This window comes from Mandrillus leucophaeus, unplaced genomic scaffold (genome assembly GCF_000951045.1).
Source record: "Mandrillus leucophaeus isolate KB7577 unplaced genomic scaffold, Mleu.le_1.0 Scaffold567, whole genome shotgun sequence".
Classification (NCBI taxonomy): Eukaryota; Metazoa; Chordata; class Mammalia; order Primates; family Cercopithecidae; genus Mandrillus; species Mandrillus leucophaeus.
Window position 1 is genome coordinate 236,606 of NW_012106108.1, and position 15,310 is coordinate 251,915.

Consider the following 15,310-nt stretch of genomic DNA (forward strand, 5'->3'; position numbering starts at 1 on the left):
CTGGTCTCAGGTGATCCGCCTGCCTCAGCCTCCCAAAGTCCTGGGATTACAGGTCTGAGGCACTGTGCCTGGCCCAAATCTCCTTTTTCAATGAAATATAATCACAACTACTCACTCGACTAAGATTTATCAAAACTACAAGCCAGGCACTCTGTGCAATACTGAGTAAAATCAAGTCCTTACCCTCAAGGAGCTCATAGTCTAGGTGGTAACAGACAATATCATGTAACAAACACAAACCAACGAATCACCTAACTCAGTGTTCGTCAAATTAGATGACCACCTGGTTGGGTGGAGTCTAGCAGAATCACTTGGGATTTGCCAAGTAGCATATACAAGGTACAAAACAAACTGTATAATAAAGATCTCACATTATTTGAAATTGTTTGCTTGTTAAACCAAAAAAAGTTCAACAAGCATAAGAATCCTTTTGAAAAACAAAATGTTTTTGATTAGGGTAGGCAGTGGTGCTCGGGTGGCTATTTCAAACTCTGGTATTGCACTTTCTTTACCCTGGGGATGGGGGAATCCAAGCAAACAGTGGATTACCTCGAACCACCTCTTCCACAGACTCCGTGGTGGTGGTGGTGGTGGTGGCGATGCTGGTGGTTCTCTCTGTGGCTTCTTCGTAGGGTTCCTCAGCCTCTTCCTCTACCTCATCACCATCCTCATCGTCCTCGTCATCATCGGCTTCTTCTTCTTCCACCTCGGCCACTTCTTCCTCCTCTGCTACTTCTACTACTTTGTCTTCACTGTGAGGGCAAACACAAACAATAGAAAAAAGTCAATTAAACCAATTTCAGGGAAGGAAAAGAAAATCGTCCGCATGGAAGTTCGGCAATTTGAGAAGAAACACACCCAAAACTTAAAGCCAGCAGGTCTAAGTATAAATCCCAGCTCAGTGGGTCTGCAAACATTTTTATCCTTGGGCACAGTTCTTAGTTTCTGCAGTTTATGAGTCTAACCATAGGACATTCTGGAAAAGGCAAAATTACGGAGAAAATAAAAAGATCAGCGGTTGCCAGTGGTTCAGGCAGAGTGGGGAAGGGACTGAATAGGTGGAGTACAGAGAATTTTCAGAAACTACTCTGTACAATACTGTCATAAGTAATAATAGATACATAGCATTATGCATCTGTCAAAACCAATAGACTGTACTACACAAAAAGCCCCTCCCATGTTAAAACAGGAACACTGGTTAATAATAATGTTATCAAAATTGGTTCAAATGTACCATACTAAGGCAAAATGTTAGTCTAAGGGAAATTGTGGGGGAGTGGGGAAATGAGAGGTAGAGGGAACTCTTTGTACTTTCTGCTCGAATTCTTTGTAAACCTAAAACTGCTTTGAAAAATGCAGTCCATCATAAAAAGCGGCAGTGGCGGGGCGGGGTGGACACCAAAACTGAGTTTGCTGTATTACGGGAATTACTTCTCATAGTGTACATACAAGAGCTGCAACACACTGCACGGTAGCAGATACTCAGTATGTGCTGGTGCAAATTGGTTTACAAACTGCAATTGAGAACTTAAACTGGACACAGAGGTGGAAGGTGAAACTGGCTTAAGTCAATCTGCAATGCCCTGTGGACAGGGATGCCTGCTAAAACTATTTAGTTGCGCACCCTACGCTTGCTAATTGCTTATGTTTTGCAGAATACCAAATATTTCAGTGGTTCTCAAATTTCAGTGAGCATCAGAATCACCTGGAAGGCTTACTGAAACACAGATCACCTGCTAAGTGTGGTAGTTCATGCCTGTAATCCCAGCACTGTGGAAGGCTGAGGTAGGAAAAAAGCTTGAGGCCAGGACTTTGAGACCAGCCTGGGCCACACAGTGAGACCCTGTCTCCAAAAATTTAAAAACAAAACAAAACAAAAAGCTAGGCATAGTGGTGTGCACCTGTAGTCCCAGCTACTCAGAAGGCTGGGGCAGGAAGACTGCTTGAGCCCAGGAGTTCAAGGCTGCTGTGAGCTATGACTGCATCACTGCATTCCAGCCAGGGAGACAAAGACACCGTCTCTTTAAAAACAAACAAAAACCAACATAGATCACCAGGTACCACTGGCAGTTTCTAATGCAGCTCCAGAGTTTCTGAATCATGAGGCCTTGGTGGGGCCTGAGAATGTGCATTTCAAATTCCCAGGTGATACTGATGCTGGTGGTCAGAGGATAATATTCTGAGATCCACTGCAATATGCTGCGAATAATGGCAAGAGATAGCCAGTAACTCAGTGAAATTGGGAAGAGGATCAGAAATAATATTTATGGTATTAAACATTTACATGCTGATCCATCATAGTGTGTAAAAAATTAGCAAATTTGGATGGCGAAAGAAGGGCATGTTTAGAACAAAATTAAAAAGGCCTGTTAGGAAATCCTTGTGGAAATCATGTACCTGCCAAGGCAGGCATAGTTGACAGTATTTGAAAGAAGATAAATGAAGATAAGAACAGGAAGTATCAAATAGTAAAAACCTATTATATACCACCTAGCGGGACTAGAGGAATCGATGTCCTTGATCAGATCACAAAACCAATACAGGAGAAAGACCGAGATGTGGCACGTGGTTTCAACTTCTCCGGGGCAGCTGCCACAGGTCTATTTGAGAAGTACCATAGTAACAGAATTAAAAGCTGCTATGCTGACATTATAATATCCCCAGAAGGAAAGAGAGAGGGAGAGAGATAAAGAGAGAGAGAGAGATTGAGAGAGAGAGAGCGAGCAGAAGGGAATTATTACCACAGAGTTGATTCTGGCCAAGAAGGAGAAGCTCATCATTAGAAAAGTGATAGGAACCCGGGTGTTTCTATCAGCCACATGAGGCCTTGGACTTGTAGTGAGAGCAAAGCATCATGTAGGAAATCAGATTCCAACACGTGAGACAAACAAACACTATGATGCCATGATCTACGACAACAGAAAGGAAGACTCCTCCACAAACCTGAAAGGCTTTCAAAGTCTGGCAGGACCACCACAAGCAGTTTTACTCAGAGTGAAAGGGAAAGATACTTACAGAGATGAATCCATCAATGGCAGGAATTCTCTGATTAACTCAGCATTTAAAGCATGTGTTATACAAGTTGTATAAAGAGGTGTATGACCCCCCACGGAACACATGACTGTCATTACATAGGATACAAGAATAGTATAAAGGGCGTTTGTAAAAGTTCCAAAAAAATGTGTATGACCCCTAAGTGGAACGCCTTTCTAACTCTGACTAAATATGATGAAAGGATATTAAGTGATGACATCCGAAGAAGTTGAAAGCATGTGGCTAAAGAATAAAAAGAAACTGATTAAGCAGAACAATTTATTAATAGCAAAGTATTCATATGCTAATAAATGAAGTGTCAATACAGAGAAAATCCTAATCAGTTACTGTAACATTTCCACAAGACCAGGAAGAAATAGGAGAACAGAGAAACAGAAAATACGGGCATTGAAAATCAGATGCTGGAAGCCTTTATCTCCTCGTTGAAATAAATGAGGTGGAAATAACCGAGTTTTTTTTTTTTGACTGCCCAAATTATTGCACAAAAGTTTACTACTTGGGGCAACACTTCAAAAGAATCCTACACTTAACAGTTGCTCAGCTGCCCTAAGCTTTACTCAGTATATTGCCTCTGCATTTTTCTATAGGATATCAATGTTGTATTACTAGTGAATCAAAGAAAGATGACCTAATGCATGTCATCAGTTAATTTACTGTGTTTGAGATCTCTTACTTATTCCATCAAATCACGGGCACTGGCGCTGTTTTCTAATTTAAGTGGAAAATTCAGGGAAAGTCAGCAAGAAAAATCAAACCAGTATTCTCTTTAAATCATGATGTATACATGTGATCTTGAACCATGACTGGAATGACGATGTCCAAGTGTACGATCCAGGGTTAGGATAGCACCGTGTTTCCAGGTGGGATGGTGAAAACATGATCCTGGTATCCCCAGGGTTAGGGTTAGGGTTCTTTGTTATTACTTCCAGGCTTCTTTGTTATTACTTGGATGTGGCTCTTACAAAGCTCTGAATAGAAACCATGTTTGTAAAAACAGCTGTTTAGTGTGATCTGCATTCTGGTATGTGTCTAGCCGTGAAAAAGAGTGAATTATATGCCCATCATCCATCCCTGCATCGGCCTGAGCAATTTACTGGCATAATAACCAGAAACAGAGACATGTAATAAATACTTCAACTGGCTAAGGAATTAAATTATTTGGCCTAAAAGAACTCAGGTCCAAGTTCTCATTACCACAGCTTTGATTTCTGGAATGAAATTTAGACGTCCATGAATTCAATTACTCATCTGGACACTATTTAAAACAAGAGCACATGGTTTCCTTTGAATAATGCTGCATCTTCCCAAAGAATGACAAACACAGTACCACAACTTTTAACTGCAGTTTTCATGAATAGCTAGAAACACTGAAAGGAAAAAAATGACTTTTCCACCACTTCTTCAAATGCCAGACAGACTGTTGTCCTGTGGACTTGTTTTGAAAAGCTGATCCATCACAGTTTAAGAAGTTGCAAGGAAGGAGCAGTTTGTGGAAACACAAAGCTGAGCATCATAAAACAATTTCCTTACAAGCAATCAACTAACAACTCACAATAAAATAAACACTTGGGAACACAGTGGAATATTCATACCACATTCGCAGACTTTAATGGCTATCAATTTATAGTGGGGGGCTTTTACAGCTTTTAAACACCAATAAGAAACACTTTTACAGAATGAGGGAACTGTGTGAAAATGCTGACCGTCCCCAGAGCATCTGAATTTAATAAGGTCAAAGGGACATTACTCCAAGGAAATAAATATCTGATGATAAAATTTTATGTGTCAGCATGCGAGATTTTACTTGGGTGAAGGAGAAACGACATCACAAAGATAACTCTCCTTCTGTTTCTAAATAAAAGCTGACTTTGATATAATTCCACGTGCAGGTGCCGCCTGATCGTCCCTTTAGAGAGTGAAAGATTTTGATTCTCACACCAATTTTCATTTGTTTATTAAAGTCATGCCAAAGAAGTCACCATTTATATTTTCTAAGAAAGCCATATGACATTCTAGAAATGGCAAAATTACACAGACAGTAAAAGATCAGTGGCTTGGAAAGGTTAAAGGGAAGAGAGGGTCGAACAGGAGGAACGCAGCGGTTTTGGGCGATAGTAAAAGCACTCTGTATGACACTATAATGGTGAGTACATGTCTTACACAGTTGTCCAAACTCACAGAATAAACAACGCCGAGAGAATGTTAATGTAAACTATGGACTTTGGGTGATAATGATGGTATCAATGTAGGTTCACTGATTATAACAAATCCCTCTAAGGGGGATGCTGATCATGGGAGAGGCTGTGCATGTGTATGAACGGGGAGCATATGGGAGAATCTCTGTACCTTCTGCCTAATTTTGCTGTAAAACTAAAACTGCTCTAAAACAATAAAGTCTGTATTTATTCCTTCACAGTCTCTGTTAAGATGGACTTTTTTCTTCCTGCTATAGACAAACAGGGAGGAAATGACAGGGATAGAGAGCTCTGATTCTCATGGTTACGTGACTGTGGACAATCATGAGATCTAAACTACTGCACTGATGAGGGAAGAGGGAAGACAACCAATGTCGGTTCCCGAAATGCAACCAACCAGGGGAAGGCTCGGCAGGAAGAGGTTCAGACTCTTCCTGTGTGGATATGAAAACGGGAAAAAAGAGTCTAGAGGCTCCCAGAGACAGGAAGAGACAGAAACTACAGCCGTTGTTTCAAGAAGATAAACAGATGGTTCTCCTTCTCACTGCCTCAGCTCTTCAAACTGCCAGAGTCTAAACTGGAAGGTACAATGGCTGGGTAAGTCAGTTTGTCCCAAAGGAAAGCAGTTTCTGAAATCACTCCTATTAAATTAGGAAGATGTTTCAGGGGAGGGAGGGCAAAGTAAGAAAAAGCCAGTACTTCTCCCACATAAAGGCACCGTTAGAAGCAAAACACAAGAGGACACATCACCTAATTCCATTTGAATTAAATGTGAAAACAAGCAAACTCCAGGCAAATAGAGCTCAGGGGAAAGGCCAGTGACTGGCAGGGGTCAGGAGAGAGGATTCTAGGGGCCAGCAAGGCTCTGTGTTCTGGTCTGGATGCTGGCTATCCAGTTGTGTGGTCTTAAAACGTTGCAGTTGTATTACCTGTTATGTGTACTTTTCTCTAAATAAATCAGTAAAAAGGTTGAAAAGTGTTTCCTGTTACTTGCAGCTAAAGGCATTTCTTGCAGAGGGTTCAGAAGCCCACCTGGGGCCCTGAGTTTAAGGCCTCAAGCTTTAGGAAGATAACCACACGACTGGACTACCAAAAATTCATGCCTCAGGCCTGAGGAGGTGGCTCATGCCTGTAATCCCAGCACACTGTGGGGCGAGGCAGGCGGATCACTTGGGGCCAGGAGTTCGAGACCAGCCTGGCCAACATAGGGAAACTCTGTCTCTACTAAAAATAAAAAAAATTAGCTGGGAGCGGGGATGCATGCCTGTAATCCCAGCTACTCGGGAGGCTGAGGCAGGAGAATCACTTGAACTCAGGAAGCAGAAGCTGCAGTGAGCCCAGATCACACCACTGCACTCCAGCCTGGGTGACAGAGTGAGACTCTGTCTCATAATACATAAATAAATAAAGTCATGACTCAGCTGATTAAGAATGAGCTATAAATCACAACCTTGATCTGAAATTAGGCTATATCATCATTCTTACACATTTAATGAACACTTATTCTGGGTAAGAGAATCCACACTAACTGCTGTATAACTAACAGACATACTGCAGATTAAACGCTTTAGAAATTCAACAGAGAAGTGATTTTTGTGAGCCAGAGGCATCTGAGCTGGCCGGAGGTGATAGGTGGCTGTGGGGATGAGGCAGGAATATCCACATAATGCACAAGTGGAATAACAAGTAAATAAAATATAATGAAATTTTACACAGGTACTGAGTTTTAACAGTGAGGAAGGGTAAACTGCAGAGACAAGGGTATTCAGGTATTTTTTTCTTTAGCCAATGGATAAATATTTGAGTTGAAAGGCATATGTACAGATTGATGATAATGAGCAAAAAAGTAGCAATGCATTCATTCATTCATCCATTGAATCATTCCATTAAGTACCTCTCTAAGCCAACCCCTAGTAGTTCAATCGACAATATTCACTGTGCTTTACCAAGTGCCAGTACTATTCCAGGCACTAAGGCTACACAAGTGAAGATAAAGCACTCAATTTCTTGGAATCTATCTATTAGTTGGGGAGGTGTAATATGAGCAAGAAAAAAAAATTATGGAAAATTACTACAGAGAAAGGAAATGCGGCTAATTGTTAATGAATGACTATGATAGATGTGTGCTGGAGATGGGTGGCATTTCAAACAGGGTGGTCAGGAAAGGGCCCCACGGAAGAGTCATGTGAACTGAAAATGCTGAAGTTGGGTATGGCAAAACCAAGAAGGTGCATAAATGGTTGAGACAGAGGTAAGAGCAAGTGCAAAGTCCCAGGAATGAGGAAGAGCTTAGCACGTTCAGCAAAAACAACAACAAAAGGCCACTGAGCTTAGGGAGTAGCAGATGAGGGAGGAAGAATAAGATCTGGTGGTGGAGACGGACAGGCATAGTGCTACCCAGTAAGGTTATATTTCTTATAGCAACTGGAATGACTCAATGAGATGTAAGTTGCAATGATGTCTCTGGCTGCTGGGCACAGAGTGGCCTCTAGAGAAAACACGAATGGAAGCTAGGAGGCTGGACACTGGGCCAGGAGCTAGGGATACACTGGAAAGCAAGGGTAGCTCACAAGGCAAGTAGCCAAAAGGCCAGACACTGACCTCAGCACCTGTATACATGTAAAATGACTGCTCTGATAACAATTACATATAGCTAGGAGACTCAAAAGAAAGAGTGAGTGCTAACCAGATTCCAGGTGTCCAGTGAGGCATGACTGAAATGTGACCCAAAGAAGGTCCAAAGTGAATGAAGTCCAGAGGCTAAAGATAGCTCTCCACCAGGCAGGGAGGGCAGAGCACGTGCAAAGGCCCGGTGACAGGAGGGAGGGAAACCTGAGCACCTGAAAGGGAATCGGCTGACAAGAACAAAAAGAGGGCTCCAAGAATGGCAAATCAGCAGTGACACAGAGCAGGTGTTGGCAAACTACAGCCCGCAACTTGTTTTTGGACATCCTGTGAGCTAAGAGTGGGCTTTGCATTTTTTAAAGGATTATAAAAATAAAAGAAAGGGGGTAAAACCAAAAAATGACAGCAATACGTGACAGAGAATGTATGCGACCTGTAAAGTCTAAATACAGATTGTAAAAATGACCCTTTAAAGTCAAACCAACTTCTCTTAACACATGCTCCTGTGAACCCTGCCCCGTTTATGTTGGTGAATTAGTGAATTTCTTAAAAAAAAAATTACTGAAACAAGAAAAGAGATCTGAGAAGCAATAAAGCCAAGCTTTTGTGTAAACTAGCAGTTCCTGGGTAGAACCTTTAAAAGACAATCTCTCTTTATTCCGCTATCTCAGTACACGCTTAGGGTAAGATGAATATCCTACCAACAGAGCAACAATCTAAACAATACCCCTAGGACATGATCTAAGACGAATCCAAGGAGTGGACAGTTTATAGGAAAACTGGTACAGCTTCTTCAGCAAGTCAGTGTCAGGATATAAAAAGTGCTATTCTGGGGCAGGGCATGGTGGCTCACGCCTGTAATCCCAGCACTTTGGGAGTCTGAGGCAGGCGGATCACAAGGTCAGGAGATGGAGACCACCCTGGCCAACATGGTGAAAATACAAAAATACTCTACTAAAAATACAAAAAAAATTAGCCGGGTGTGGTAGCGGGGGCCTGTAGTCCCAGCTACTGGGGAGGCTGAGGCAGGAGAATGACATGAACCGGGGGGCGGAGGTTGTAGTGAGCCAAGATTGTGCCACTGCACTCCAGCCTGGGAGACAGAGTGAGACTCTATCTCAAAAAAAAAAAAAAAAAAAAAAAAAAGTGCTATTCTGAATCCTAAAAATTAAGGATGTAAGATGCTGGCTCTGGTGCCGGATAGGATGTGATATGCAAAACCTGTGAAGGACCTTTCTGGAACTCAGGGAGAATCTGAATATGGACATGGTATCCAATGGTATTAAAAAATTATGTTAATTTTGTGGGTGAGACGGTATCATCTGGACTCTGTAGAAAAATGTTCTTAGATTTTAGAGACATATACTGACATCTTAAATATTCTTCCTGTCTCAACTTTTCTTTAAAATATCCCGGCATCATAAAAACTATGTTTAAAGGGGGAAAACGATATTCTGGCAAGACTTAAATTTGAAATATAATTATAGCAAAAGGCTAAATTGCTTTTTTAAAGGCTATCCTGGAGGCAAGAAAAGTCATATATTATCAAAAGCAGATTACTGTCCTGACAGCTTTATGAACCAACTAGAATTAAGGAGAAGCACCTAAGGTCATAAAAAGTTTTGGAGTCATTTTAAATTCTTGACATGTGAAAAAGTTTGGTTAATCAGATGCTAGGCCAGAAAACTGTGAATGAGCAAATTCCTCATTTCCAAAGGTCTAGCTGCTACTAAGGATGGGTGATCCATATATATTTTGGGTGGAGAGTTAGAAGTATATGACCTTTGGCTGTCTAACAAATATTTGAGTTCCAGGGCCTGCTCCGGAGTCTGGGGATGGTGCAGAAAATAAAGCAGACAAAATTCCCTCCCTTCCTGGCATTTACATTCTACAGGGAGAGTGAGATGTAAGAAAACCAAAACAACAATGTTACAGTAGAATATGACAAGGTGACAAGTGTTATGGAGAAAATGAAAGCAGCAAAGCTAGGGGGTGGGCTGGGGCTGGTAGTTGGCTGGGCTGTTGCAGTTTCTACAGAAGGTAGTAAGAGACAATGCCCTGAAAAGGTGTCAAGGCAGCAAGAACTGTGTGCCTGGCATCCCCTTCCACTGTGTCCACACACATGAGAACTAATATACAGCTATAGGTGGTCTGTGTCCAAAATGGCTACAAAGCACTCTAGGAAGGCCACAAAGCAATAGAAAATCCTGGTCCTTTTCTTTTGGGAGCACTTTGTGAAGACCTATTCCTTAGAAAAAAGAGAGAAGCTGCATGCTTCTGGGCTTCTCCCCCTCTTTTTTTGTGAAAAAATAAGTGGTTCTGTTAAGGAAGTGTATCAGTCCGTTTTCACGCTGCTGATGAAGACATACCCAAGACTGGGGAGAAAAAGGTGTAATCAGAATCACAGTTCCACATGGCTGGGGAGGCCTCAGAATCATGGCGGGAGGTGAAAGGCATTTCTTATATGGTGGCAGCAAGAGAAAAATGAGGAAGAAGCAAAAGCAGAAACCCCTGATAAACTCATGAGATCTCGTGAGACTTTTTCATTATCACGAGAACAGCACAGAAAAGATCAGCCGCCATGATTCAATGACCTTCCCTTGGGTCCCTCCCACAACATGTGGGAATTCTGGGAGATACAATTCAAGTTGGTATTTGAATGGAGACACAGCCAGTCCATATCAGGAAGCAAAAACAACAAACTCTGCTCCTCCTTCTAGCACACTCCCCAAAATGCAGCAATACCTTGTCCTGCCCCAGACTTGTAAGTGGAGCCCCATTCCTTCGAGAAAACAGACACATCTGCACCGCTGACCCTCAATGGCAGAATATGCCAGGTATCTGTCCAGGAGAAGAAGCTATGTGGCTCAGGCTACAGGGTCTACAGCCTAAGGCCTTCCTTGCCTCTGGGCTCTGAGGACTTGAAGTAAGTAGAAAAGTACTTTAAATTGAATTATAAAGGTAAAGGTGATGGAGCTTCTTGGGCTAGCCAGAACTTTAGGAAAAGCATGTTCTGAAGAGGTAAGACTTTTAGCTGAATTTTCCATTAGTGAGCTAACATTTTTCCTCTTCCAACAAGCCTACTTTCTTGCCTTGGTAAGTATTAAGTATCTTTTTTTGAAGTATCTGTGGTTGGTTGGCGTCGGAGAAATGTGTAGGGTCAAATATCAAATAGACACTCCTAGTACAATGCCACAAATGTACAAGGGATGATGAGGCTATGAAATTTGTGAATTCTTTTCTTTTCTCAAGGAAAGACTACACTTAAATGTACTCCAGTTAATTGAATGTTCTAGTTATGTAGATCCTAGAGAGAAGGTCTAGTGTGGTGATTAATGGTGACTTTCCAGATCTCAGCCATGTAGGTTTCATTCTCAGTGCTGCCATCTGCAAGCGCTGATGTGACTATGAACAAGTCACTTAGCCTGCTGTGACTTGGTTTCCTCATCTTTAACATGGGATGGAAACATTAACCACCTCAGAGGATGCTGTGAACAGCCAATGATGTAAATAACACACTCAGAACAGCATGTGATAAGAGCTAAATACTGTGCCTATTTGCTGTTTTTAACTACAGCTTAAATGTAGATTTATGACATAATTTTTTCTTTTTATTGCTATTAGGTTTTGAAAATGGTATAAATAAAAATATTATTTGTTTTTGAAATGTAATGTTTTTCTTGGGGTTTATTATTTTAGAAAAAAAGCTATCCGTTACTGGGCGCTATGCCTAGTAAGTTCCCAATTGCTGACCACAGGCTCAGAGCCCTGCAGAGATGGGATGTAAACAAGCATAAAACAGTGTTTTCAGTGATGTGCATATTGACAATAATGGGATGAACAAAGAATGTTCATTGGTGGAGTTTGGGACGGACAGAGTGAAGAATAATCTGTTGAAGAGCTAACAGGTAAACTGGGAAATGATGAATAGAAATCTACAAAGGCAGCAAAAAAGACATTGCAGAAATAGGGAATTGTACCTGTAACAGATGAAGAGAGATATGGCTTAGCTGTGTCCCTACTCAAATCTCATCTTGAATTGTAATCCTCATAATCCCCACGTGTCTAGAGAGAGACCTGGTGGGACATAACTGGATCATGGGAGTGGTTTCCCCATGCTGTTCTCGTGACAGTGAGGGACTTCTCAGGAGATCTGATGGTTTTATAAGGGGCTCTTCCCACTCTGCTCCTCACTATTCTCTCTCCTGCCGCCTTGTGAAGAAAGATGTGTTTGCTTCCCCTTCTGCCATGATTGTAAGTTTCCTGAGGCCTCCTTAGCCATGCAGAACTGTGAGTCAATTAAACCTCTTTCCTTTATAAATTACCCAGTCTTGGTTATTTCTTTATAGCAGTGTGAAAATGGACTAATATAAAGAGTGCTGCAGGAATTGCCAATTCTCAGTGTGGTGGAGGAGGGGGTGGACTGTGGGAAGGGAGCTGACTGTAGCTGCAGCTCTGCTCTTTTATGAAGGGCTTTGTTTCATGAGCTGAGGAGTCTGGACCATTATCTACTAGTGATGCAGAGCCTAGTAGAAAAACTTAAAGCAGAAGAGTGGCAAGGTTAGTTGTATTACAACAAGCATGAGCTGGCAGAAGCATGGAGGACAGACAGGTGGAGGAGTGACAGGTGGGATGTGAAGGAGGTGCTTGTGAAGCCTCCTGAGAATCTGGGTAAAATAACAGCACAGAACTGGTAACTCTGGGGATGAAGGGGAAGTGAGTAAGAGGAGGAATCTGATGCTTTGAGTTGGAGAATAGTTACTAATGGTAACAGAGGATACAGCAGGAATTAAGAAATGGAGCTAATGGGTTCGGCTTTGATCATGGTAGATTTGAGATTCTGTAAGACCCTGCTGGAGAGGCATACAGTAGACAGCTGAAAACAAAGAACAAAAAAGAACAAAAAATGTGAGCCACTAATACACAGGCACTGCTTTTCTATTTCCATTAAATAAATAGCGCTGCACTTCTTTGTTGTTTTTTAAACTAAAGAGCTGCCATTCCTGAAAGACCACAGATAATAGACCAGATGCCCACTCACTCTCTGCATGGATAATATGTCCCATTGTGATACTATTATTTAAGCAGAAACAAAATCTAGCCTTCCAAAGTCTAATTATACCATTCCTCCTCCTTCCTTCCCCTCTCTCCCCACAAGCATAATTCCAGACTGCTTTCCAATTCAGAGATCTATGTGAGAATTTTAAAACATTGTTCCTGATTAGTCTCTCTAATCAATAAAAGAAACCTACTATTGATTAGATTTGATAAATCTATTATCGATTAGAGAGCCTAATCAGGAACAAGGTTTAAAACTGTGTATGAAAAGCTACTCACTCAACAAATGCTAGTGGCTGCTAAGTGTCTGGCATTCTGCTGGATCCGAGGTTCCAAGAGGGAAAAAGATAAGCTCCCTGTTCTCAGAGAGCTTACATTCTATGGGGGGAGAGAATGACAATGAACCAATAAAACACTAAAATGTGATTCGTTTCAGAATGGAAGTAAATAGGCTGCTAAGATTGAGAATAATGAAGAAGGGGTGTTTTCTTCAGAAAAGAATGTTCAGGGCCAGGCATGGTGGCTCATGCTTATAATTCCAACACTTTGGGAGACTGAGGTGGGAGGACTGCTTAAGCTCCGGAGTTTGAGACAAGCCTGGGCAACAAAACAAAGTGAGATCTCGTCTATACTGAAAATTAAAAAAAAAAAAAAATTAGCCAGGTGTGGCCTGTAGTCGCAGCTACTCAGGAGGATCTCTAGAGCCAGGGAAGTCGAGGCTACAGTGAGCCATGATCATGCCACTGCACTCCAGCCTAGGTGACAGAGCAGGACCTTGTCTCCAGAAAACAGAATGATCAAGGGAATTCATTCTGGGAAGATGGCAACAAAACTGAGGCTGAAGGTGGGACCTTGGAAGATCCATTATAGACAATGAGATCTGTCAGTCTTGGGGTTGGAAAGCTGGGCGCATGGACTTGTGTGACACTGAGCAGGGGAGAGTCGGGGGAAAGAGAGGCAGGGGATGATACTGGAGAAGTAGGGAGGAGCTGGGTCAAATGCCCTAATACCTATAAGAAATGTGGGAGGTCAAACGAGGGCCTGACACAAACTATGTGTGTGTTAGTTGTTACCCATTATCATTATCCTCAGCATAGCCAAATAAGGCTTCGTTGTTTTCTCTCTGTGCACTTGGTTTTTAAGCGTATTGGAAAGCCACGAACGCAACTTAAATTGGGGGGTTCCAGGATCTGCTTTATGTAAATAAACACTCTACATCCTGGCTGCTGTACAGAGAATGGCTTAGTGTGGGAGAAGAAAGCGGCAAGTGTGTCGGGGAGAGATAATGACAGCAGAGATTAGCAAGATACTGAGATAACTCCAGCAAGAAACAATGGGAGTTTACACCAGGACTGTACTGGAAAAGGCGGAGAGAGATGGATAAATTCAGAACTGACAGGATGTGCAGAAGCGACAATGATGAGTTCTAGGTTCTTAGCAATAATCTCTAAGAGGGGGCGTAGGACCGTTACTGAGATAGAATAGCTTTGAGAATCACACTGAGGAGTGGGTAGCAGGGGAATTAAGAACTCTCACTTGGACATGTTAGGATTCATATGCCTATGAAATAACTAGGTAGAGTCTGGGCTAGAGAAATAAACCTTGGCCTAGGCTACTTACAACTGGTATTTAAAGTTAAGGGCATGGATTATAGCAATCAGGAAGAGCGAGCCCAAAAGAAAACTACTATAATAATTGAAAAGAGATAACCAGGGTCAGGAATTCAATGGATGAAATTTCAAAACAATACAACAGCCAAGACAGGATAGTCAAAACAACAAAGGTGGGGTGGGGCGGATCTCCTAAAGCCTGCGTAAAGAATGTGTAGGAAAGACAGGCTTCAAATGACAGCGACACACAAGTTACATTAGACAAAGGGCTTCTGAGAAATGGCAAAGGTAATCAATTCTAAGAACTTACTAATCTTAAGGTGATTTATAGAAAAAGTCCTGTCCTATAAATGTCTGGATTTTTGAGTCCAGAGATATCTGGGTCTGTCTGTACTGGTATCCTGCTGGGCAGGTAAAGGGGTTATGAGGAGAAGTACTATCTTACTTGCCTGTCAACTAATACTGATGACAGCAAAAGCATCATGCACTTTAGGAGTCATGGTCATAGCCAAAGACTGCAGATGTCCTAGACACAGTATTTGCGACAGAGAGATGGGACATACATAGCCAAGTTCCTAATAAGCATGTTGAGTAAGAAGATTCCCGAATGGAAGGAAGGTAGAAAAGCTCTGTTCTAGAACAACCATTTCAGGACAGTATGGAGGTTCCTCAAAAAACTAAAAATAGAGCTACCATATGATCCAGCAATCCCACTACTGGGCATTTATCTAAAGGAAGGGAAATCAGTATATTAAAAGAGATATCTGC

The 15,310-nt window shown here is 41.9% G+C and overlaps 1 protein-coding gene across 3 annotated transcripts in view; it reads right to left on the reverse strand.

Moving 5' to 3' along the window:
• Positions 1-15,310, reverse strand: part of APP (amyloid beta (A4) precursor protein) — a 312,122-nt gene that overhangs the window by 154,592 nt on the left and 142,220 nt on the right. For all 3 annotated transcript variants that reach the window (XM_011998311.1, XM_011998310.1, XM_011998309.1), the window contains exon 6: positions 550-752. In XM_011998311.1, coding sequence (XP_011853701.1) covers positions 550-752 — 203 coding nt within the window. The remainder of the gene's footprint in view (positions 1-549; positions 753-15,310) is intronic.